General features: G+C 33.9%; 1 protein-coding gene across 1 annotated transcript; it reads right to left on the bottom strand.

Moving 5' to 3' along the window:
* Positions 1 to 2,955: 2,955 nt before the first annotated feature.
* LOC137924639 (facilitated trehalose transporter Tret1-like) lies at positions 2,956 to 25,471 on the bottom strand. Its single transcript, XM_068768059.1, has 4 exons — positions 24,506 to 25,471; positions 12,843 to 13,011; positions 9,134 to 9,321; positions 2,956 to 4,020 (listed from the first exon to the last, which is right to left on the bottom strand). The coding sequence occupies exons 1-4, from the start codon at positions 25,469 to 25,471 to the stop codon at positions 2,956 to 2,958; spliced, it is 2,388 nt and encodes a 795-aa protein (XP_068624160.1).
* Positions 25,472 to 27,404: the final 1,933 nt, after the last annotated feature.

Here is a 27,404-nt window from a genome sequence, read left to right as displayed (position 1 = left end):
TTTTATTGCCATCACACGCCACCATTTTTAATTTTTAATTTGCGTAGATCTCTAAGTATGTCTACATAGAGGTAAGGAAAGAAAACACTTTATGCAGGTTGATTGGATATAGGTGAAAATAAAATAATACCTTCAAAGCTTCTACACATATAACGAAACATTTTATACACATATTCTTTTTTGCAATTAACTTCTCCTATTCCAATATAACATATAAATGTATAAAAAAATAATCAATTCGATAAGACTTCAATAAAATAAATATTCCATTAATATGTTCGCTAATTATCTTTGTCCATTTTGAATTGAAAAATATGACGGGACAAAATTCAAGTTGCCCAATAGTGAAATGACGTAATGCTCTACACATCCTTATCTAATCTATATCTATTCTATAATATCGTAAAGATCAACAGATATTTTATTGTCTTAGTTTATATTATTGTCACAAAGATAAGAAAGCTCACGTGACCAGTTCCTTAGAAGAATATAAATAACATCTTAGAAGAAGTAATAGATAATTAATTAAATATCGTTGCTAAATTCAAACTAAGGAAATACAACGAAATTACTTTTCCCGCCATTTTTGACAGTGACAGCCAAAAGCAGACTAAAAAATTATTTTTAGTTTCAGTATTAATCGCATAAATTTTTGTCCATTTAGATTTGTGTATATAAAAGAAACATTATTAAATCTATAGTTTTATTTATTTATTTTTAAATGTAAATTAATAGAACTACTAATAGGTGATTATTTTTTGTTATAAATTATTTTACCGTCATCTTTGACAGTGACAGTCAAAAGCAGACGAAAAATATTTTTTATTTTCATCATTCGTCGCATAAGTTTTTGTCCATATTTTGATTTATATATAAAAAAGAAACATTGTTAATTGTATCGTTTAGTCTATTTAAATTTAAATATAAATTAATTAAACGAGCAACTATTTTTTTATAATAAATTATTTTCCCGCCATCTTTGACTCGGAAGCAGACGAAAAATATTTTTTATTTTCGCATAAGTTTTTGTCCATTTTGATTTATATATCATAAAGAAACAATATTAATTGTATCGTTTAGTCTATTTATATTTAAATATAAATTAATAAAACTGGTAATTATTTTTTATTATGAATTATTTTCCCGCCATCTTTGACAGTGACACTCAAAAGCCAACGAATAATAATTTTAATTTTCATCGTTCGTCGCATAAGTTTTTGTCCATTTTAATTTATATATAAAAAAGAAACATTAATTGTATCGTTAAGTCTATTTATATTTAAATATAAATTAATAAAACGAGTTGTTATTTTTTGTAATAAATTCTTTTCCCGCTATTTTTGACAGTGAGAGTCGAAAGCAAATGAAAAATTGTTTGTAATTTTCATTATTCGTCTCATAAATTTTAGTTCAATTAGATTTATGTATAAAAAGAAATATTATTAATTATATCGTTATTTTATAATTTTTGGAAATAAATGAATTAAACGGGTAATTAATTTTTATTCTAAATAATTTTCCCGCCATTTTTGACAGTGACAATCAAAAGCAGACTTATTTGTGTCATAGGTTTTTTAAGAAACCTTATTAATTGTTTTACTGCCGTTTATTTATTTTTCATTATTATTATGGATATATATCTATAACTTGTTTCAAATAAATCACTGACATTAAAGGTTTGTCAAATAATGTCTATGTCAAATGAAATTTAAAAATATACTGTCAGTGTCAATGGACAATATTTTTAATCTATTACTTTGTCTTGCTAGGGCGATTTCCGTTCTATATTCCTTAGTTCGAATTGATTTTTTTTTATTGTCATCACACGCTACCATATTTATTTTTAATATGAGTAGATCTCTAAATATGTCTACAGAGAGGTAAGGAATGGACCGTCAATATTCCGTATTTAAAAACTAAGTTCGGAAAGTTTCTTTTTAATTCGAGATATGGCGTAGGGATATGCAAATATAGTAAATCCACTAAAACCTATAGATCAAAAGGGACCGAGTTAAAATTATTTGGTTATTTTTTTTTAATTTTATAAATATTAAGCACAGCCAATTGTTTGCAGTGGACTCTAGTTTTTGGGGTATATATTAGTATACCGAAACATGTGTGCGTTTACTTCAATCCTGTGTAAAAAAAGTAAACATTAAAAAAAATTATGCAAAAATGTTTAGTATCCGCCAGTATTATGTTACTCTTTTAAATAATTGATAATTACATTAATAAAAATTACATGATTTACTTAAGTAAAATATTAGCTATTCATTTTTATCAATATAATTTTCATAAATATAAGCATTTCTTTTTAAATTAAACATGTGTAAATAGTTTGAAGCAGGCGTGTCAAACTCATTAATCAATTTTGAAAATAGTCTCGGCAAATAAAATTTCACCCAAATATGAAAAGTAGTATCAGAGGAGAAAAGGCAATTTTATTAGGTCGTGTCGTTGTCGATTCTTCTTTGTTAATGTTGATTCTACTGCGCGGTGACCCTTTTATAGATTTAGTCGTTGAAACTAGTAGTGCCATCTGGCGACGTCGGTAGTAACTACAATATCCCGACATATATATGTTTATTACAAGGGATCTTTTTGCGGCTTGCTTAAGTTTTGGACTTTTTGTTCCAAGTTAGCTTTTGAGTTTGACAATCCTGGTTCTAAGTATGTACACCTTAATTAGGCTTTTTTTTAATTAGGTTTTAAGCCAGTGTTTCCACAGTGGGCCAATTTGATTGTTAAAGAGGGCAATTTGAAAGTGGACTCGACACGAGTTTAACCCTTTCGCTTTAACATAAAAAAATGTTACGTAGGGGGGCGTAAGAATCTTAGAAAGGCTAAGGTGGAGCTTTGCACTTAAAAGGTTAAAAAATACTGATTTTAACAGAATTATATATACACGCAATGGAATAGAAGTAAACAGCACACGTTTCCCAACTATCAACATCTTTACCTTTTAGGCGAAAGACTTTGTACGTAATTGGGATCCATTTCATCCAAATCTTTACCTTTCGTCTCCGGAACACAGCACACCACGAAACAAAGACCACCCACACTTATAGACGCGTACAACCAAAAGGCGCCGTGAAGTCCCAACGCCTGCTGGAAGTCCACGAATGTTTTTACACCAACAAAAGCACATAGGTAACTGAAGGCAGTTGCCATAGCGCTGCCAAAAGCCCTATACTCCAATGGAAAAAGCTCACCGATTAATAACCAGGATATGGGGCTCATTCCTAAAGAGAACGCGATGGTGAAAACCAAGACACAAAGCAGAGGAATCCAGTCGTTCTGCCCCACGGTCTGATGAAACATTACATTCTGGATTCTCTGATTCCTGTGAACTTCCTCGTAGTAAGCATAGCTACCGAATCCAGCAAGAGCCATGGACATTAACACAGAGCTGACAATCAAAAGAGGTAGTCTACCGACAGTGTCAATTAGAAGTCCTGATAAACAAGACGCAAGGAGTTGGACAAAAGATACCGCTATAGCAGCACCGTGAGGATTCATTCCACCAAACGTCTTCCTAAATATCGGAACAGCGTAGAAAGAGAACGCATGAGCTCCGGAAAACCTCTGGAAGGTCATTAAGCCACATGTCACCAGTATTGGACCTAGAAGTCGATTCATAGTCCTAACATCCAAGGAGTTTATCAATTGACTGCTGGACATCTGATTTTGCCTCTGACTGAAGTTCTTGGATGCTAAAACGTTAGTTCTGATCGTGGCTAATTCTTGAGCCACGTCGGAGTTGGGACCTCTAAGCCAGAGCAAACTCTTGTAAGCCTCTTCATCCTTACCAGTTAGCACCAGGTAACTAGGAGTTTCAGGTATGTATAGGATGGTGCAGAACAGGAGAAGTGGTGCGGCGGATATGCAGAGTGCAAGCTGTTGCCAGTCGAGGTAGGCGCCGATTGTGAAACTGAAGAGTACTCCAAGATGGCCGACTATTTTCAGCACCGCACTGAGACAGCCTCTGATATCTGGCACTGATATCTCACTGATGTAGACCTGAAAAACAGAAATTTGGGCGGATAAATATCTTGGAATGATAAGAGATGAAAGAGATAAGAATATCCGAGAAACTCTCAAAGAACTCTCTGTCTTTCTTTCTTCTGATCTTTACTAAGTAGTAGATCCACCTCGTGGTCACCCCTCGAGAATCTTTCAGCCCAACGGCCATCGGTTGCATGTGTATGTGTCCTGCCCGCTACACCTTCAGACAATTCTTCAAGCTACGTCGGTGATTTTGATTCTTCCGAGAATCATCCCGTTTTTAATGGTAAAATTGCGGAATATTATCTCTCCTGTAACATGGTATTTTTATAACGCGATATTATAATATGAGATTTGATGTCTCTTATATGGACTTATTTAAATAGGTGATATCCCTTGGTATATTTCTGTATTGTCCAATTTCATATATATATATATATATATATATATATATATATATATATATATATATATATGTATATATCATTCATCGAGAAAATTTAACGTGTATTATATAAACAATACGCGTTACACGTGGTCGTCAGAGAGCGATATATAATGTTTTTACAAATGTTTTATCCTATAACGACGATACTAATCTACCGTGTTATAGAAAGACTACTGTACGTTCACATAACATATATATGTAATAAAAACCTCATATATATAATATGTCTTTACTCTAGTGAGCTTACAATTGCAAGTGACCTCTTGGGGTAGCGGGTAGCGGGGGTAGCGGGTAGACAAATGTAAAGCTATCTGTTCTTTAATATCTCGTGTGTGTCTTGCCAATTCGTATCACCATTTATATACATTAAACAGGATTATGTTTTTGTAAGAAATACACAAATACCTCACTTTGTGTCGTGGTTACGTTCCAAAAAACACGACGCAAATTGAAACGCCGCAAAGTGAATTAAGATTTTCTATAGCAAACCATGTAAAGATCGAAGATAGGTTCCAGGGTCAAGAGAATACTACTTTTTAAAAAGAAAATTGAACAAGCTAAACATTTAAAAAACCAAAATAATATAACTCTGCCAATAAATTGCTGAAAAGAAGAACAATCCACAATGTTTGTGGCACGCCTTGAGGGAGGTTCCCTAAAATCCTTATTTCTGTAAAAATTTCGTATATTTCACTCTTTCCAATAATCGATGTTTGATTTAAGATTTTATTTTTTTATATTGTAGCATTAGTGTATTATAAATTAAATATGAAAACTTTACATGGAAGTATACAATTAAAAATTGTAATTATAAAAATCTCTCAGAAATGAAATTATTAATTGCAAAATTTATCATCCTTTTAAGAAGTTATAGAAATTTCTCGAAACAAAGTTTGTGAGAATAATTAAACCTTGGAGTATTTATAGCAATGTTCCATTCATCGCTTGTTCCCGGAGTCATAAATAATTATTTTATCCCCAATTTAACTTTTCCTTTCGAGAGTTCTAAATGTGGTGACACATTGTACTGGTAAATCTTATATGTATAATATTGAAGTTGACAGATGTCTATTTGATACTAATTTCTGTCTGAATTCGAATCTTCTAGCATTTTTTGATATATACAGGTGATTGAAAATAGGTGTAACAGTTTTAATGAGGTGAAAGTATAGCTGCATAAATGCATAAAGGTAGTAATATTGAACCTTTTTTGTGTCGTGCCTCATCTTAGACTTTTTAAACAACGAATCCTTTTGTAACATATATATTTTTATATTAAAGCGAAATAAGAATTGTCCCATATGGGGCGTGGGTCACACGATGGTTTTCGTTGTTGATTTTTTTTCGTTCCCTTGTTAAGTGTGGGACAGGGATGTTACAATTTTGAATAATAATAATTAATTTTACATATATATATTTCTTCGCACGCTTTTCTTTTCTTACATCCTTGGTTTTCCATGGCTTAAAACATCATATTCAATAACCCCGTGTAAAGTGATCACTTTAAAATATGTCGTATTGTTTTTTTTCTATTGAATTGGGGCTGGCCAATATTTCTAACAATAAAAAGTGTGAAGACAATAAATAATACTTTTTTTTATTATTGAGTGATCAAAAATCTTTTCATTATATGTGTTATATATTTATTTAAGTATAGTTAGAAATGAGAAATAAATTTTTTGTAAAACTTAATTTCCTATAAATTATTTCTTCTGACATCATTGAGTTTTTGATACACTCTGTATTATATATTAATTAACAGGTATATATTCACCCATTTAAAGCCTTTATATAACCAATAAAACTGTGTATTAAATTTTGTAATGTAAAGTATGAATATATCGTAATATAATTTTTCATTTCCCCGTCAGTGTAGCACGACACTAATATCTAGAATACAACTTGAGTAAACTTAGCTTCTCAGAGCGCAGAACTTTCTCAAGTTGTACGAAGTTAGAGACTTTATCAATTATGTGTAGATTGGCCATCTCTGTACAGTAAGGCCGGAAAGTACCGCATAGCTGACGTCCATTAGACAGAGTAACAGATTAAAACTTACCAGCTTCGTTGACGTCATAACATTTAGAAACATTTGGCGGGAAACGAAACGGACTTCGGCCATTTTGTGTTCCTTAATCTGTGTTATATTTGCTCGGGAATGTGTACATACTCCGAAGAGTTTTAGCAAATATAAACTTGTAATAAAAGCTCAATGGAGGTTTTATTTGTATCTGTCTAGTTTTGAAAACATTAAAAAGGTTACATTAAAAAAAAATAGTGAAATTTCGCATTGTGCCATTTTTAATTTTTTCTTTTGTATTTCTATTTAAATGAATGAAGGTAATAGAGAAATGCGATGCATTTTAAAATTTATTTATAAAAAAAGAAAAAACTGCAACGCTAGCCGTGACATAATTTTTGACTATATTTTTGAATAATTTATTAAATTTATAATTGTTGGGTATATATGGTTAGATTATCTTAGTTAAACATATGTCGGCCATTTTGCATTCCTATTTCGAAATTTCTGTTTTATATAGGTCGTTGTTTCAGCACATAGACGCCCGCTGCAAGATTGCCCCCTCCCCCCCAAAGGTATCTATGGGGGGATATACGATAATCGCCACGTTTGGTAGACGATTGTGTGATTGGTGTTTTGGACGCTGCTATCCATCCTCTCTGAACTTGTTTATGAGTTGTAGAAATCCTTTATAATTAATGCATAGTGTGAGTTATATAAGATTGTATATCGGGAATCGAACCCGCGAACTACCATCGCAAGTCCCAGTCCATCGCAAGTCTCAGTCCATCGCTGGGCAACCACTGCTCTTATATAGGTATAGTTAGTTCCTAATTCGAATTCTGTTTTGTATAAGTAGGTTAATAATTGATACGTCGGCCATTTTGAGTTCCTTATTTAAATTCTGTATAGGATAATTATTATTTATTCATATGTCGACCATTTTGTGTTTCTATTTTTGATTACAGATTTATTTAGATATAGTTATTTACATATCGGCCATTTTGTATTCCTATTTACGAGTATAGTTAGATTTTGTTTAAGTGTAGTTATTTACTTTTTACATGTCCGCCATTTTGTGGTTTTATTTGGGAATATATATTAAATATGTATTTATAGTTAATTATTTTTGTGTCTCCGCCATTATCTTTTTAAGATTTGGTTCTGTTTGGTATATGTATAGTTATTAACAATTGATATATCGGCCATTTTCGTTTCTATAGAATTCTGTGTTAAAAGTATGTATAGTTATTTATTTTTGTTACGTCGGCCATTTTGTGTACCTATTTAGAAATAATAAGATTATTTTTATTTAGGAATAGGTATTAGTTATTGATATAGCCGCCATTTTGTGAACCGATTTTAATTCTTTTTTATATAGATATTTAATTATTTTTGACATGTCGGCTACTTTGAGTTCCTTATTTATATTCTGTTCTGTGTAGGATAGTTATTACTTACTGATATGTCCACCATTTTGTGTTACTAGTTTAAATTTTGTTTTACATAGCTGCAGTTATTAATAATTTATGTCAGCCATTTTGTATTACTAATTCGAATTCTGTTTTATGTAAGTTTATTATTAATTATTGATATGACGGCCATTTTGCGTTCCAATTTCGAATTCTGTTTCATATAGGTAAAGTTATTAGTTATTTAATTTACAAAATAGCCATTCTTTATTCCTAATTCAAAAAAATCAAAATCTGTTTGGTATATTTATAGTTATCATTTATTGATTTGTCCACCATCTTGAGTTCCTATTTTGAATTGTGTTTTATATACATATCTATAGTTATTTATTTTTGTAATGTCGGCCATTTAGAGTTCTAATTTCAAATTCTGTTTTATAAAGGAATTAGTATTAATTATTTATATGACCGCCATATTGTGTTCCTAATTAGAATTCTGTGTTGTTTAGATATCTATAATTAATTATTTTTTTAATTTCCGCCATATTGAGTTTTGATTTATATTCTGTTCTGTATAAGATAAGTTGTTATTTACTGGTATGTCCACCATTTTGTGTTACTCGTTCGAATTTTGTTTTATATAAGTTTTGTTATTAATTATTGATGTCGGCCATTTTGCGTTACTATTTCGAAATATGTGTTATATAGATATCTAGTTAATTATTTTTTTGTGTCGGCCATTTTGAGTTCTTTATTAAAATTCTGTTTGGGATTGACATAGTTTTAAATTATTGATATGTCAGCTATTTTGTATTCCTACTTAGAATTCTGCGTTACATAGATATCTATAGTTAATAATTGACATGTCGGCCATTTTGTATTCCACATTGTAATTCAAACATATATGTTTGTGTAAATGTAACATTACAATGCATAACGCATACTTTTTGGTTTTTCTTTATTTACAATAGTTTTTTCAAATGAATATTTCATTATAATTAATAAACTATGAAGTTTTATGATGAATTGTAATATTTATTTAGATTTTACGAAAAAAATCTTTATTCGTTACTATGAAATCATAAAATTTCACCCAGTCATTGTATTTTTAGATGATTTGTTGAAGCTGTTCTCTAGATTTGTGATGAATAATATAAGTAATTATTATTTATGTAGATTTTTGTTGTGAAAGTTTTGTCATTTTGCGCCAAAATCACTCCCAAGTTTCATAAATTGTTAAAATCAGACCTGGGACAGCATGGTGAGTATGGAACAGCAGAAGCCTCCAAGGAAGGCGGTGATGCACATCATCCTGACCGACGTGGCCACCACAGTCAGCAGCCAGGATACGCTGCATGGTGCCGCAGCTAGAGACAGCACCCGGCGACGCCCGTGACGCATGGCTGCTCCTCCTGCCATCCCCCCAAACAACGCCCCTAGAGAAAAGAAGATGGAGTTATTTTAAACTTTATGTTACCATTATTAATATGCCTTCGTGGTTGATCCACCAGCTATACCCCTGAACATTTCCTGGAAATGATAATAAGAATGAGTTAAGATATACAGGACGGTTCATTATATATGTCAAACATAAAAGGAATAAATATGTCATTTATTTGCAGCTTTTAAAGCTTTTACAACTATTTCCAATCACACTGTATAAGTCTTGTAAAATTCAAGAAAATTAATTCAAAAATAATAATTCATTTTAGGCTATGTTTTTAGACAAAAATAGTAACATAGTGCTAAAGAGTACAAAAACATAACAAATGTAAATAAACATAGTCTGTGATAAAAAAATCTTTATAAATAATGTAAAAAAACTGTGATCTAGGAATATAGATGAAAGAAGGAAGGAGATACAAGAAAGAAGGTCTGCAAGCGGAGAATAACAGAACGTGTAAAGCGTAATAAGAATGAATAGAAGAAAATGTGACGGACGGAAGAGAATGTAGAATAAAAATTGATACACTCATTTTAGCTGAATTTGTAACGTCCCTGCACCAATGGGAACTAGACGTCCCCCAAAAACATGGATCATAAAAATTCACACTGTATCCTCTCATAAAGTGGTCACTTTTTACGTAAGAAAAGGACCAATATTTAGCCATTTCCGCACATGCAGTGATAGTCGTGCAACAAAGTGCACCGCCCGCCAGCCCGCTGTGAACATGAACACACAGATTATATAGTCAACTTATATATATATATATATATATATATATATATATATATATATACATATATATATATATTTCATTAAGCAAATATTTAAATGACAAGAATAATTGGCAGTGATGTCGCCTGATCGTTTTGATTTCATTTAGGCTATATCTGATAAAGTGTATATATAAATCTGTGTTAAACTTTATTAAAAGACGTGTTGTTGTGGAGTTTCTTCCTGCTTCTTCTCCACAACTATAACACCTTGCAAAGCAGAGTATAGCCAAAAATAAAATAGATTAGAAATAATTTGCAGAAGTCCATCCTAAGTAAGAAAAGGACCAATATATAGCTACTTCCGCACATGCAGTCGTAGTCGTGCAATAAAGTGCACCGCGCGGTAGCCCGCTGATAAATGCACGTGCGGTAAACGATGCGTATTACACAACTACCACCGCTAAATCACTCAATTTTTCTTTGTTTTTTTTTTGAATAATGAATAAAATTAAAATAAAGAACATTTTTGAGTGATTCAGCAGTGGTAATTGTGTATATTGGTGCTTTTCTTATTTGAATTTTATCTTATGTCTTATCTGTATGAATAAAGGCTAAATGTAACATAGGCTCCAATCTTGTAAGATAAAAGACCAATTAACGACAAAGACCGATGACCCTGGTAGAGTGCCAACTGTACCCTCAACCCTCTAGTGTTCCGACAACCATTGTTGTATAACGCTATCTCCGCAAAGAGTGTTGGCAGAGCCCTATATAGGACAAGGCTCAAGGTTATAACCCAGTACTGATAATAATTTCATTATTTTTGTATAAGAGTCAATTCAAGCTGCGATTTTAAATATCTTTATTAAAGAAGGCATTTACGAAAGTCAACAGTTGCTCTTTTAAATGAAATCTAACAATGTTTATATATGTAACGTGATTGTTGGTCGCAGTTTGAATCATAGGCGGAATATATTTTATATAGGGTGATTGGTTGGATTTATATGATACAAGACAAGATTCACTAGGGATCTTATCCGTACTTGGTTACTGCAGTTTCTATCTAATTAAACTAATACACTAGTAGTGATGTATTGTTATACATGTGATTTTTAATAGGTGTGAAAGTTTTACAGATGTGAATGTATGTTTTAATTATCAGCAAAAAGTGTTGAAGATATCACACCTGTTTCCAATCAGACTGTATAATCACTTTAAAATATGTTAAATATGTTAAATTTTTCTACACATACAGATAGTAAATGATTATTAATTTATATATATATATATTTTATATATATATTATTTGGATCTATATCTAACCTGACCTGTTTACAGTAAAGGAATGTATTGCCATAAATATAACACTATATAACAGTAGTTTAAACGTAACGTTACCTACACCCTCCTTTTTTCGCCCTCTTTTTTGGGAGCCCCTCGTTCTCCCACGCGTGGGAAAGGGACATTAATTCGGGTAAAATATTTTTTCATTTCATTCTTCAATTTCTCCCTTTCATCCTTCACATTTTCTATCTTTGGTCACATTCATATCGTCACCTATGCGTCACCTTTCATCACCCACACCTCAGTTTGTTTTGACTCAATTTTTATACAATTATAGATATTTCATTATCTTTTTATTTACCTATATTGCTTTATTCATGACTACCTTGATATCTTTGCTCGACTCTTTTTGAATTACGAGTCATATTATTTTATTTTGTATATTGTATTAATTTTTTTGGAAGGTTCTAGAATGAGGAAAATACATTCGACGGCTAATGTGAACATGAAAACATGGAACAATATTCAATATGTTTAATGGAAATAGAAAGTTCTAGAAACTATAACAAAGTACATATTAATCACTATCGATCACGCTAATGGATGTTTGAAAGGAAAAAACGCTGCTCGCCGTCATTTTCGACTCGACAAAGGGAATACAATAGGTTGCAATAAATATGGTTCAAAGAGACGGGACATTTTGTAAACTAAATTAAAACTAACAAAAGTGATTTAGGATAATACCTTCTATATTTATTACAGGATTGGAAATTATGTCACACGGTGTAGAATATATTAGGGCACCGGAAAGTGATGTCGTTTCTGTTTGTGTGTTCTGCATATTTAACAGAAAAACAGATTGATTTGTTACCGCTCCGGTATTGATTTTGTATACTAGATGGCAAAAGGTTGTTGATAATGAAGGTGAGTATATTGTTGATAAGAAATAAAAAACTTGTTAAAAATGTAGTCGTGTGATTTTAACTTAAGAAGGCGATATTATTTTTCGGTCCCCCTAATGCGAATTACACAACTGCCACCGCCAAATCACTCTACACGTGTTTCACCCCTCCACGAGGAATCTTCAGGAGTTATGTTACACCGATTAGTGCCAAACACAGAGTGAGCTCATGCGCTGCATGTGCGGAGGTGGCTAGATATTGGTCCTTTTCTTACTTAGGATGGACAAGGTAACGCCTGATTCTTCATTTCCATATTCATTTAAATATTTCTAGATCAATCTAGAACATTTTTTTTTGGTTTTTCAGTAATTAACGATAGTTAAAGTATTCTGACTTGGATTTATTAAGTAATTTCCTTCACAACTTTTTTAGAATCCACAATTTTTGTACAATTTAAACTTATCCTTAATTCCGTTCCAAAATGAGTTATTTAGATGATTTTACAGTGTTTAACTTTAATTAGAACATATAGAAAATTTAAAATAAAAGATTTAAGACATATCTAAATACATTACAAGTTTAAAATACGAGTATGTGACAATTTCACTCACCTAAGAAAGATAAAGAAGCCAGCCAGGATGCTTGTTGGTCCGTCAGTTGAAAGTCTCTTCGTGTTGAGTTTGCCCCTGGACCCTGGAGTGAGGCGATGGCAGGAGAGCTGTACCCTTTGCCAAGCCCAGCGGAGAATGGTGCCAAGGATACCGCCAAAGCTGCCAATACCTGGCAAAAAAGAAACATTTTTAACAATTTTTATTTAATCATCTTAAATAGACGCGCCGTGAGTAGGCCTCCCATTAGATGGACTGTCGACATAGTAAAGGTTTCTGGAAGTCATTGAATGCTGTCAGCGCAGGATCTCTTCTTGGGGACTTTTGGGATTTTTGGAAGAGACTTATGTCTTGCAGTGAAAGTCCATCGGTTTAAAGAAAGAACAAAACAGTAGCAGGCACATTTTATTCGTGCAACTGACTTTCATTATGGCACCCCTTTTTTGGCGACGGGGGGGGGGGGGGGTCGTTTGTACCTTTCCTATCTGTACACTCTACATAAGGACTGCATTACAAAATATTTCACGGTAAGAAGGAGACTAATATATAGCTACTTCCGCTATGCAGCAGTAGTCGTGTAATGAAGTGCACCGCCCGCCAGCCCGTTGATAAATGCGCATGCGGCAAACAATGCGAATTACACAACTACCACAGTTAATTCACTCAACACGTGTTTCACCACTCCACGGGGCATCCTCAGTAGTAATGTTATGGTAGTTGTGTAATTGTGCTGGCGGGCGGTGCACTTCATTGCACGACTATTGCTGCATAGCGGAAGTAGCTATATATTAGTCCGTTTCTTACTTAGGATGGACTTCCGCAAAGTAACGCCTGAATATTTTAGCAATTTTTTTCACAGATTTTATTATTTGCGTTCGCATCTTTTTTCCTTCTCGATGTGTTTTTTAATTTTTATTGAGTTTGTCTTTTTTCCTTCTCGATGTGATTCTTATTTTTTCCTATTTTTTTCATTAATTACCTCACTTTCGTCGCCGTCCAATCATAATACTACTAGTTTACATCTTTTATTTTGCTTTATTTTTATTTGTTTATTTCGCCTTATTCTTACATTTATATTCCTTTATAATTTACTTTTTACTTTCCAATTTTCTTTACATGTATCACAGATTTGGGTATTTATCTTGATTAGTCTTATACACTTGTTTTTTTGCCTACTTGTTCCTTTTAATGGTGTCTTCTATGAGCCTTCTAGAAAGGTCCCGCGACTCTCCTCGTTGTAAATAAGTGATGCCATGTTACTTTCGATCACTTGCTGCAACCGAAACTGGTAATCTGTTTTTAGCGGGTCAAATATAGGAAGGGTCCGAAAGGCTGTTGAATGGCGACCAGGAGCCAGTAGACGCGGCGTGGGCATCCCACTAGGTGGGCCCACGATATAGCTAAGGATGTGACGATCTATGAGAGAAGCCTACGTCTTGCACTATAAAATGATGATTGTAGATTTAAATAAATTTAATCTGTTATAATAATCCATCTTAACACGTTGAACGCCAGACTAAAAACCATGTTTAGTTCAGTGGGCCGCGACGGACACCATGTGACTGCCATCATGTTGGGTCCAAGAGGCCGCGTCGGACACCATATGTCCGCATGCCCTCGATCACTTCAGATGCCTCTAGGGAACCAACGGACAGTGTTTCGACTGTTTTTACCAAGGCATGTGACCCACGCGGCTCCGCAGAAAAATAATGAGTAAGAAAAGGACCAATATTTAGCCACTTCCGCACATGCCCCGTGGGGGGGGTGAAGCACGTGTTGAGTGATTTGGTGGTGGCGGTTGTGTGATTCGCATTGTTTGCCGCATGCGCATTTATCAGCGGGCTGGCGGGCGATGCATTTCATTCCGGTGCATCCCCCAGCCCGCTGACAAATGCGCATGCGGCAAACAATGCAAACTACACAACTGCTACCGTCAAATCACTCAACACGTGTTACACCCCTCCACGGAGCATCTTCAGGAGTTATGTTACACCGATTAGTGCCAAACAGAGTCAATTATTATTGACGTGTTGAGTGGCTAAATATTGGTCCTTTTCTTACTTAGGATGGACTTCCGCGAAGTAACGCATGATTCCATTAAATGAAAAATAATGGGTAAGTCGTTCCTGTTTCCGTAAATCGCCCATTATTTTTAAGGTTTTTACTGACAATATTTGCAAAAAAACAGCTAGGTGATTTATTGACGATTTTCGATTTAATGGTGTGGTCCCAGGGGACAGTATGCCGTCGGACACTTGGTGTCCGCTATGGCGTTCAATGTGTTAAAATATCATTTTAAGTGTGAATATCACGAGATGTTTTACGTTGAAAAATATATAAAGTGAAATATATTTAGTTTGCACAATAACTTAGCAAGGCAGTGTCGACACGGGCCGTGCAAACATGACCTAGTGATGTGCTGCGTCGATAATGCACGACTCTTTCATAAAAGAATATCGATATTTTTATGAAAAATATAAATTGTATCGTTAAATTAGAGTGTTCGTGTATTGATAATAAGAAAATTTTGTCGAAATAAATTTGTCTATATTCTTTCTGTACATTTATTACTGTATCATTTAAGTTCAGCAATATATGTGTAGTTTGTTAAAAAATATGAAATCAAACTAAAGTGTTCGTGCATTAATATTACTAAGAAATTCTTGTTAAAATAAATTTGTCTATATTCTTTCTGTACATTTATTATTGTATCATTTAACTTCAGCAATATATGTGTCGTTTGTTAAAAATGAAATCAAACTAAAGTGTTTGTGCATTAATATTACTAAGAAAATCTTGTTAAAATAAATTTGTCTACATTCTTTCTGTACATTTATTATTGTATTATTTAATTTCAGCAATATATGTGGAGTTGGTTAAAAAAGTATGAAATCAAACTAGAGTGTTCGTGCATTGATATTGTTAAGAAAGTGTCTATATTATTTCTTAACAAGTTTTATTGGTGTTTAATTAATATAATATTGTATGATATGCCTCCGAAAACGTATCTTGAATAATTACTTGTCTAAATTAAGTATACATATATTAGTTCGTGTTAAACTTTATTAAAAGATGTGTTGTTGTGGAGTATATTCCTGATTTTTCTCCACAACTATAACACATTGCGAAGCAGAGTCAACAATAAAATAGATTAAAAATATAAGTTGACAATCAATAAGAGCTCTGTTAAAAGTTTCAATGTTGAATAAAATAATTTTATGTGTGTTATCGGTGATGAATTTCGGCACAGAAATATGATTATGTCACTTCGGAACTCATTGTTAAGATCAAAGTCATTAAAAAATTATGGAAGGTCTTGGCACCGGGTTTCTCTACCAGATCGAAAAAAAGTTAAAATGAAAATATAACTTACTGATCTCCAAACATTACACGTATTATAAATGTACCAATAAAGGTTTGTAAATAAACATATATAAACAAACCGAAAGATTGAATTACATTTAAATGGAATATAAACAAAATGTTTCTTGTACAAATCGAAGTAATACATTTTTGTATCGCTCTAACACTTAAGGGAACGGCGGTAAACAAAGACGTATCAATAGAATGGAAACTTAAACTGGTTCAATATTTACAAAACACCCGATACTCCGGAAGGCACTCGAATAAATTGAAATTTATTTACAATTCTAAACTGAGTAATTTCTTTTATAGTCCTCTAGACAAGTAGGTTGTATATACAAACATACAGCTTGATTGTTTTTACATATACACCAATACCTCACTTTGCGTCGTGGTTACGTTCCAAAAAAACACGACGCAAATTAAAACGCCGCAAAGTGAATTAAGGTTTTCTATGGCAAACCATGTAAAGATCCAAGATAGGTTCCAGGGTTACGAAATGTATTTTCGTAACCCTGGAAACTTTTTAAAAAGAAAATTGAACATAGTTAACATTTAAAAAACAAAAATATTATAACTCTGCCTATAAATAAATTGGAATAATATTTACCTTTTTTGTAACTAGAAACAACACGTTAAAATTTATTATTCTTTGAAAAAAAAAAAACACAACACACTACGTAATTGAAACTGAACCACAAAATTAGCAAAACAAAGTGAAAATAAAACTGTATTCAAATTGCGTTGATTTTTAGAAAGGGAATCCCCGAGTTTTGATGGCACGGCGCAATTAGAAGCAAAAGTGTTGCCATCTTTTAGAAAAAAAGAGAGAATTTCAAAAAAAAAATAAAATAAAGACTCGAACACAAAACAACGCAACCTCGAAAATCTAACGACGAACAGTAAAAATTAGTACTAATTAAGCAGCGACGCAACTCCGAAAAAAACGCAAAACGAAACGACGCGAAGCGAGGTATTAGTGTATATATTCACACATATAGCTCATTCGGTGTTGATTTATGTATGTTAAAACCTATCCAAAAATGGTTTCAGAAATAATATATAACGTAATGATAATATAGTAAGAAAAAGTACTTTCAAAACCACGATAAATACATGTTAAGAATAATTATTGTTTACTATCTGTTGTACATTCTATACTGCCAGAAGCTATTGTCCTCACGTATTCCAATAGAAAAAAAATATAACATACATCACATTGATCACTTTATAATATACAGGGTGATTGTATGCAAGAGTGAAAGCTTCAAAGGTTCTTGCTGACAGCTATTATGTATCCAATGAAGTAGGTCACCTTCCGAGTAAGCGTCTACTCTGGAAGAATATCCCGAAACAGAGAAACACCCTGTACATAACTCACAATCAAGCCGATAAACAAGATCTGTTTTAGACTTTGTTCTGCCAGAATTTATTGTCATGTCGAATTTTAGTAGTAATAAATACATTTAAAAAACTTTTAAGTTAAACGGTTTTTTGATACCCATATTGTGGTGGTTGTAGAAAAATATGTACCTAGTCCGCCATAATAGAACGGCGTCCATCTTGAATTTTAAATTTTGACATAATCATCGTGTTTTACTAGTGTAGCTCTTTACCCATATTGAGGGGGTTAAAGAAAAATATATAATTCGCCATTTTGTATCGGCGGCCATCTTAGATTTATAACGTTATTGATTTTATTATATTGTATTGTCATCTAAATTAAATGTGTGTACCAAATTTCAAATCAATCTGACAACGGGAAGGTGTTTAAATTTCAATTTCTAATTTTGACCCAAATAAATAAACAAATATATTCCGTACGGGTCGAACTAAATAAAACCGTTTAATTAAAAATAAATTAATGTAATACATTTCAGAGTGATTTAATACCGGAAAATAGATCTGAAATCTTTATAGCCTTTTGTGGACTTTAATTAGTATGGTTATATGTATGAATTATTAAAAAAGCTAAGCTAAGCTCATATTTAGAGACACATTATTATATGTATTATTCATTAAAACCGCTCAAGTAACCGTTACCTTTGGATTTGGTCTAATTTTTTAATGCGCAAATACAAACACACTTTAATCGCGTGTACGTGAAGTCACTTATTGTATTATTAAGTTGTGTTTTTTTCAACTAATTGAATATGTAAGTTTTCTAAGTGAAAATTTGCACGCGTTCAGAAGGGAAATCAAATCCGGATTTATATGTAACGAGATTTTTTACGGTCTGTTGCACTAACAATACTTGCGTTGTCATGAGGTTGTCGGTCTTCGGTCAATGACCTGACAAACACACATATAAACATACTTGTGTAGATGTATTTCAATTAGAACTTTATTTAACAGTTTATAATTAAAAACAAAGTGTCGTCATCATTATCAGCTTTGTAGCTTTTTAGACCACTGTTGGACACAGGCATCCCACGGATATTTCAGAATTCGAGTTTGAACTGTAAGTGAGGTTATAGAAGCATTCATTTAGTACGCAAAGCTCGCGGGGGACAATTGGTTTTTATATTCATCACCATTATCATATCAGCCTATAGACGTTCATTGCAAGGCACAGGCCTCTCCCATCACCAAGATGACCAGTCCTATGTTGCTCTTATTTAGCGACTTATATATATATATACATATATATGTGTGTACATATATCGTTAACTAATTAGTTGGTTGCGCAGCAACGCGCGCATCCTACAGCTAATAAATTTATATATATAAGACCTCTGTAGTTTCGATTATATGATGTATTATCATATATTTGTATAATTAATATACGTGTATTAATGAAAAGTCGATTCAGAATCAATAGTATAGCGTCAAGTCATAATCATGCTTTATAACGGGTGGCGCAAAAGTAATGTCATAATGTGGACGTGCTGCAATTATTGCTATATGTATATATACATATATATATGTTACATATATATATATATATATATATATATATATAAGTATATATATGTATAGGAAAGGAAATCCATAAATACGAATAATTAAGAGACGCTACACAATATGTTATTTTAAAGGCGAAAGAAGTGCTCTTTTCCCATATTTTTATATGTTGACAGCGATTTAGCGCATCTAATTGGTTCTGGTAGCTCATTCCATAACCTGACAACGACAATAGTGAAAGATTTCTCCATAAACATAGCAGAATGAGCAGGAGTTGTCAATTTAAAGTTATACATTACATATAATAGTTATCAATATATTGGAAACGTTTTTAAAGAGTGATAAAAACATTATGTTTGTCAGCGGATAGAAGTTACATATATATATATATATATATATATATATATATGTATATAGTTACATATATATATATATATATATAGACAATAAGCAATGGAGCATATCTAAGTATCTATACCATAAGTGCCAAAGCACAGTGACATATGCACCATTTATATAAATTAAGGCAAGTTCACATAATAACATTACTTTTGCGCCACCTGTTATACATACTACGCAAGTTCCGAATAATGTAATTAATAATGTGTCATTTACAGAATGGAATAATCAATCAGCGCGGTCAGATGTCAACTGCATTGGATCGTTTAGTACTTTAATTCTCTAAGAATTGATCTGTGAAAAAGAATGCCTTATTTAGACATTTCACGTAATTAGATATTTTAAATTATACTATTTTCCTTAATATTGTCTTTTTAGGCCATAGACGCCCGCCCAGTGCAAGGCCTAGTTCTCACTAAAAGATATTTAATGGAATCAGGCGTTGGCTTACCTTGCGGAAGTCCATCCTAAGTAAGAAAAGGACCAATATTTATATACCAGAGTCTCTATGTGTTTGGCACTTATCGGTGTAACATAACTCCTGAAGATGCCTCGTGGAGGGGTGAAACACGTGTTGAGTGATTTGGCGGTGGCGGTTGTGTGATTCGCATTGTTTGCCGCATACGCATTTATCAGCGGGCTGGCGGGCGGTGCAATTTGTTGCATGACTACCACTGCATGTGCGGAAGTGGCTAAATATTGGTCCCTTTCTTACTCACTAAAAGATATCTGTGGGAGGATATAATATAAGCGACGATTGGCAGATGAATTGGCGATCGCAGTGCAGTATGATATACAGAGGACGCTGCTGCCCATCCTCTGGAAACTTCTTCATTCAGCGGCAATTGTAAATAATTAATGCCAAAATTCTGAATTATATAAGATTGTATCCTAGAAATCGAATCCGCTACCACTGGGTTTCATTTCAATATAGTTTAATACAATTTTCAATAATTACAAAAGGATTTTTTTAAATAAATATTTAACGGAACAGATGATGTATTCGTTGATGTATATATTTTAACACATTCCATGCCGTGTGGGGTGTATACGACCACCGTTTCACTTTCCGTTCAGGCCATTTGCAGTTCTCATTGAAAAACAAATGATTCTTAAACAAATGAATTGTAAGATCGTATATAGATAGCTTCACATTACGCATGCGCGTACGTAATGCATATTAAAATTTATAACTTTTTCCCGCTAATATAGCTGCAGTATTGAAAAAGTAACGCGTATGTTTTATACGACACATTTTTACACGTTCACTGCGGCTTGAGGTCGATTCAGCCTCATGGTAGACTTTGCACTGGTGCGGCGCGTAAAACTCGTGTTTTCTCTCTAGCGCGGCGGCTGTTTACACACAACCGTATGAGGTATGACAAAGACAAATATAGCTTTCTTTATGTCTGCGAAGCATTGACTCAATATTGTAAAAAAATATTGATGAACATGAGACAGAAAAGGCCTCAACCGCACTACTAGGAAGTTCAGCTTGAGGCTGATTCGACCTCAGCCGCACCAGCTGAAAGTTCTTCAAAATTGGGCCCGCAGTGAACGTGTTAATTTTCAGAATGTACATCGTCTCGTATACGCCCCACGCGGATTGAATGGAAAATATTCAAAAATTATCGCAGCACGGAATGTTTTAAATAAAGTTCGTATATAGTTTTTATTCTCCCATCTTTTCGATTTGACATTTGACGTGCTTCTTTTTATTTGTAAATCAATTTGAACGTATCAAAGATGTTTTAATACTGTGTGGCTACAAGTAAGAAAAGGACTAATATTTAGCCACTTCCGCACATGCAGTGGCAGTCGTGCAACAAAGTGCGCCGCCCGCCAGCCAGCTCATAAATGCGTATGCGGCAAACAATGCGAATCACACAACCGCCACCGCCAAATTACTCAACACGTGTTTCACTCCTCCACGGGGCATCTTCAGGTGTTATGTTACACCGATTAGTGCCAAACACAGAGAGACTCTGGTATATAAATATTGGTGCTTTTTTTACTTAGGATGGACTTCCGCAAGGTAACGCCTGATTCCATTAAATGTGTGGCTACAAATATACCTAACATATGTGAGTTTAACAGATGGAAGTAATTTACCACACAAGCAAGTTGGAAGACAAGAGTGATCGCTATTTGAAATATTAGATGTTGTGCTGATAGCCGGTCTAGGCTTAGTACAGCTTCATCGAAATTGAGCCCGTGGAAACAGAGGTCCACGGACCAAAAATTTTACACTGGGGATCGTACCTCAGTTACGACGAAGACGTCCACAAGCGGAGAACTATAACCGTGTAGGTGTATGGTGTAGTGAATGGGGTGTTGAGCATGTAGCACGAAGCGAGGACTACTCGGCGGTCGAGAGAGACACGGGCCTCTCCGGACCGCCCTCGCTTGAACGCGGGTTAGGCGGACGCGGCCGCCGTGTCATGTGTAGGTGAATAGTGCAAAGAACGTACGGAGTATTTACGATTTACACGACCTAACGCAACGGCTGCGTTCACATCAAAGATGGCGTCCGAATTCAAATAGGTGTTCGAATTTCAAATCGAATACTGTAGAATGATTTGACATAAAAGTACTGTGACCGTACTGGCTAGTAATACAGTGCGGGAGGTTACATTCAAATTTTTTTTTAAATTTTTTTTCTGTATTTTATTAACTTACATAGCTTATTTACTATGAGATAGAGTTACCTTGATAGAGACAAATGCATGTAAAGTTTAATGGGTCAATAATGTTTGAAAAAGTCTGTTTTAGATGAAAATCACGTGCCATATTTAATCTATTATTTTATGTAGTAGTATTATTTAGATATTGTCTAAATCAATCCAATCTTTTTTGTGCTATGACTTTAAACTTCTAAAATCCTTACGACTACATGCAACATATATATTTTCATATTAAAGCAAAACTGTTGAACTCGTGTCGAGTTCATTTTCCAATTGCGCCTCTTAACAATGAAATTGCCCACATGTGGGGTGTGTGCTGGTTGTGAAACACTTGTCCAAATTGTTCTATTTTTTATGAAGCCTTATTAATACTATTTTATTACTTTTAATTATTTTCGATTATCAATTTCTTTGTTTCTGATTTTGTTTTTTTTTTTCTTTTTTCGTATTTCGTTTCAGACGTTTATTTACGCACCTTCCATGCATCACCTCCCATTCTTCATCACAATTACAACACTATTAGGTTTTATTTATTTTAATTGTGTTACTTTCTACTTTATGAAGTAACGTAAGTACACGTGGCGGCTATAGATACACAATTATATTGCTTACGGTTTTGATATACAAAATAATAAATAATATTGCGTATTCTGTATACAATCCTTTTCACATCGTTATCCTGATTAGATAAAGATGTGAAAAGGATTAAATGCAAAATTTAATTAAAGTGCATATATTACAAGATGATTTATTAAGTGTGTAACTTTCAAAGGGTTGAATATATAACTCATTTGTCTGCATTTATAGGTTTTACATCTAATATTTTTAAACACCATGTATAATGTGATCATTATGTGATTTGTTACATTAATTTTTTTTTCAATTGTAACGGCACATACCAATAACTTCTGACAGTATAAAGTATGCATAGACAGATAGTAGTATATTTTCATAATGTTATTCATTATTTCTAAAACCATTTATTTTTAAATGGAGTACTCTATTGGAAATAGTTATAAAATCTTTGTGTTATTGCTGACAAATGAAGTACATATTAAACAATTTAAAAGTAATACACTAATAATCAATGATCCTGTATTTTGTAATAGAAACATACATCGTTGTAGAGTCAAGATAGATGTTCTCTTATTTAAGATCGCGAAGTATACTATATTAAAGAGAGAATACATATAGTTTTGTATTCAACGCGAGAAACAAGCTCTGGTAAACATTAAAGGGAAAGTACATTACGGGCAATGGCTTAATCAGATAGCTCCTAAGTTAATTACGATAAGAGTCAAAATGGCTTCGCGAATTAGATAGAAAGTCAAACACACGAGGTTTATAGGCAGGCTTAACAAGATAATTGCGGGCATTAAAGTCAGTGGTGTGTCAGGTAAGGCAATCCCGTGTGGCCCGTGTGAACTGTGTGTGACTTGTTTTGTGAATCTTTTGTGTCTTGTGTTCCAGTGAGCTCTGAATTCCCTGAACTCGTCTTGTGTCTCGTATTCCGTGCACACCGTGTGTTGTACGACGATTAATCGCGTGTGTTTCGTGTACCCCTTGGGTACCGTGTCTTTCTTAAACTTGTGCTATGTGTTCTGTATTTTTTTGTGTATCTCTTTTGCCCTGTGTGTTCCGTGAACCACTAGTGACACACTTGTGCTCTGTGTTTCGTGTACCCCTTGTGGCCCGTTTGTTTCTTACGCCGTTTATGCCATGTGCGATCGGTGTGTTTTGTGTACCTCTTGTGCCCTGTTCGTTCCTTTAACTAAATGTGCTTCATATATGCCGCGAGCCGTATGTGTTTCTATATGTTTCGAAATACTTCTGCCTCGTGGGTTTTGTGAACGACTTATGTCTCTTATGTCGGTGTGCATTGAGTTTCGTAAACGACTTATGCTACGTATATCCAGTGTGTTTCGTGTACCCCATGTGATTTGTGTATCTGGTTAGCACCGATGGACTCATGAACACATATTTCCGCGGTCTGTGAGCACGTGTTACCTTTTTGGCCGGTGTGCTTCTTTGTCCACGAGGGTTCCTTGACCTACTTGTGTTTCGTGAACTTCTTTTTCCTCGTGTTTCCCATGAGTCTATGACTTTTGAACACCTTCTGCTTAATATTAACGCCTTATATCTTTTAAGGAATAATTATGAGCATAGCAGTGCAGTTACTTTGTTGTTATATTAAGAAACTTAAAACAAGACACTGTTATAAGTAGTCCTAAGTCATATAAATGGTCTGATTTTGAAATTTACGTCTCTTGGTATGTTTCAAGAGGTTTCCAGGTTAAAAATGATCTTGAAACTCACCTGTGGCAGATGTCTAGATTTTCTCTGCGTCTGCTTCTCTCCGCCCGTCATACACTTCCCGTTCGGTTCTGAAACTATCTCTTGCTTCGTTTCTGGTCTTATAATTGGTATGTTATGCTTCTCGAAATACCCGTTCTGTATCATCTGGTCCAAAGACACCTCCAATTCTCGTACCGCAACCACCTTTCTCCCGCAAACCGGATCGTCGACAACCATTTTCCGGTTACAACCGGACACTTCGGAGAACTTCACGTTCTTCTTTGGTTCGTCTTTCTTTGCTTTTCGCGCACCTTCGGGTGGATCCGTAGTCCAGTATCGCGCGTTTTTCTCCGTCAGTCGCAGCGGTTTGCATATCGCTACATTCTTCGGTGTTCTTCTCACTGACCCCTCGGTTTTGTTTAACTGGATAACCGGTTTTGGTCTCTCCGCGAATATATCCGGTTTTCCTTCATATATTTGAGGGTTGCCTTCGTATGTTAGAGGTTTCCTTCTGTCTTCTGTTCTGTAAGGTTCATAAGCTTTACGTGGCTGACGTCGATCGTCGATTCGGAAGTCGTAGTAGTCTTTCTTATATCTACGCGATCTGTCTTCGTAGTAAGTATAGTTTCTAGGTAGTGAACTGTATTTAGATTCGTATGAAGTAGGTAAATTTAGATACTCCGGTCTTATTGGTCTGAACAGAGATAAGCGTCCTTGAGCCTCGTCAAAGTCGGAGTAAATGTCTTCGTAAACGTAACCGTTTTTGCGACGTGGTCTCTCGTAGCGTTCGAATCGTTCCGCGTAGCCGTTGGTTGTGATTCGTAGCGGCTCTACACGGCTGGGTTCGTAGCGGCGTGATGTAGATCGGTTGTCGTAGCGCACATCTGTTCGCTTCGCTTCAACACGCTCCTGTTCGTAGCGTCGTCGATCGTAGGCATTATCGTAATCATGTCTGTCGTAGAGGAGTCTCTCTCTCGAGCCCGCCATTCTTCACTTATTAGTTTCTTTTCTGAAAAAAAGAGATTATATTTGTGAAAAGAATTCGTGAAAAGTTGTCGCATTGCGTAGCGGCATAACAGACAAGACATTATGACCGACTGTATATTTAGAATTCATTTATTCCGGAATATTCCACATTGTTGGTTTGTATCTTATATATATAGGGGGACTGGAAAGTAACGTCGTTTCTGCCGACATACTTGACAGAAAAACCGATTGATTTTTACCGTTCCGGCATTGATAATTTGTATACTAGACGGCAAAAGGTTGTTGATAACAATTGTTAATATATTGTTGATCAGAAATAAAACTTGTTGAAAATGTAGTAGTGTGAATTTAACTAAAGAAAGCGGTACTTTCCGGTCCCTCTTATATATACAGGGTGATAGATATAAAAGCTTTAAAGAAGTGAATGTTAACCTCATTTGATGATAATTGATGCAAGGTATTTTTTATTCAAAAATCAATGGTTTCAGAAGTAATAAATGATGAACGGTATGATATTCTCATTATTAAACATAAAAAATAATTTTTGTTTGTCGCTTTTCAATGTAAAAAAGTATAAAACTTTATACAGTGTGTTTGAAAATAGATGTAAAACTTTTTGCTCATTAAGGAGCTGTACATTCACCCCTTCCATGCTTTAACATCTACAATCAATCACTCTGTATTTAAACTAGCTGTTTCTATATTAATAGAGGTAACATAACAACTTCGTTTGTGTGAAATAATTTTGAAAGAATTCCAAATAAAAATAAGCATGTACCACGGAATATTATAACTTCAAATGGCGTCGATAGATGGCGCTAGGAGTCAAAGTATGCAAAAATTGAGTCGAAATTTAACATAGGAAACATTAAACTAAGTACTGTTATATGTTTAACTTGATAAATAATTTTTAATAATCATATTTTAATTTAAAATTTTAATTTTAATTACACTTTTTTAAAATACTACGCATGTCATAGACATTACATCAATAAATCCATCCTTGACCAACTCAAGATTTATAATCTGTATTGTTAAACTTTATTAAAAGATGTATTTCTGTGGAGTTTCTTCCTGCTTCTTCTCCACCACTATAACAACTTGCGAAGCAGAGTAGAATCGAAAATAAAATAAATTAAAAATATAAGTTGAAGATCAATAAGAGTTCTGTTAAAGTTCCAATGCTGAATAAACGAATTTTATCTTTTATCTTTTTACTACCAGGATCTCTACAATATGCTAATTACGTTGTACTTAGATATGTTGGGTACATCGCCGTTAGGTAACAGGCAGAAGGTGCCTTCGACAAACTTGCTGGTTGTAATAAAAGTAGATGGTATAAGACCGCATGGGCGATACTGTTTGCTTATCTGTTTAATAACAGGACTTTAAAAGAAAAAGAAGAATTAATAATGCACTTCTTCTTTTTCTTTTAAATCAACCGCTTATAGCAAGGCTTAACTTTCGCCAAATATCGAAATGAAGACAGAACCTGCGCTGCTTGCATCCATTGACTTCCTTGGACCTTAGCTATGTCAGTCCACTTAGTGAAGGGCCTATCCAGGTCGCGTCTACCGGCACGTTGTCATCACTCGACAACCTTTCGGACCCTTACTGTGTTTGACTCGCTAAAAACGGATATTACATTTGTGGTGGTGAAATGAGATAAACGGATGCTATTGAGAAAATCCTAACGTAGTGGGACTAACCGCTATACATTATATACTATATATACTATACTATATATTAATATTGCTCTGAAGGAAATCATATGATAAGGTAGTATTGAAAGAGGTTGTTTTCGGTTCCTCCAAGACGAACTTAACATTTAGAAACGTGTAGAAAACTGTGATAAAGAAACTGTTTTATACGTATTCTTCTTTCTTCTTATACTAAGAAGTAATAATAGGTACGTAACAACGAAACTGAATTC

This window comes from Battus philenor, unplaced genomic scaffold (assembly GCF_028537555.1).
Source record: "Battus philenor isolate CCGP_79_NKW_IND1 unplaced genomic scaffold, ilBatPhil1.0.hap1 SCAF_24, whole genome shotgun sequence".
Lineage (NCBI taxonomy): Eukaryota > Metazoa > Arthropoda > Insecta > Lepidoptera > Papilionidae > Battus > Battus philenor.
Note: the sequence above shows the minus strand (reverse complement) of the source record. Positions and strands in the feature narration are given on the sequence as shown.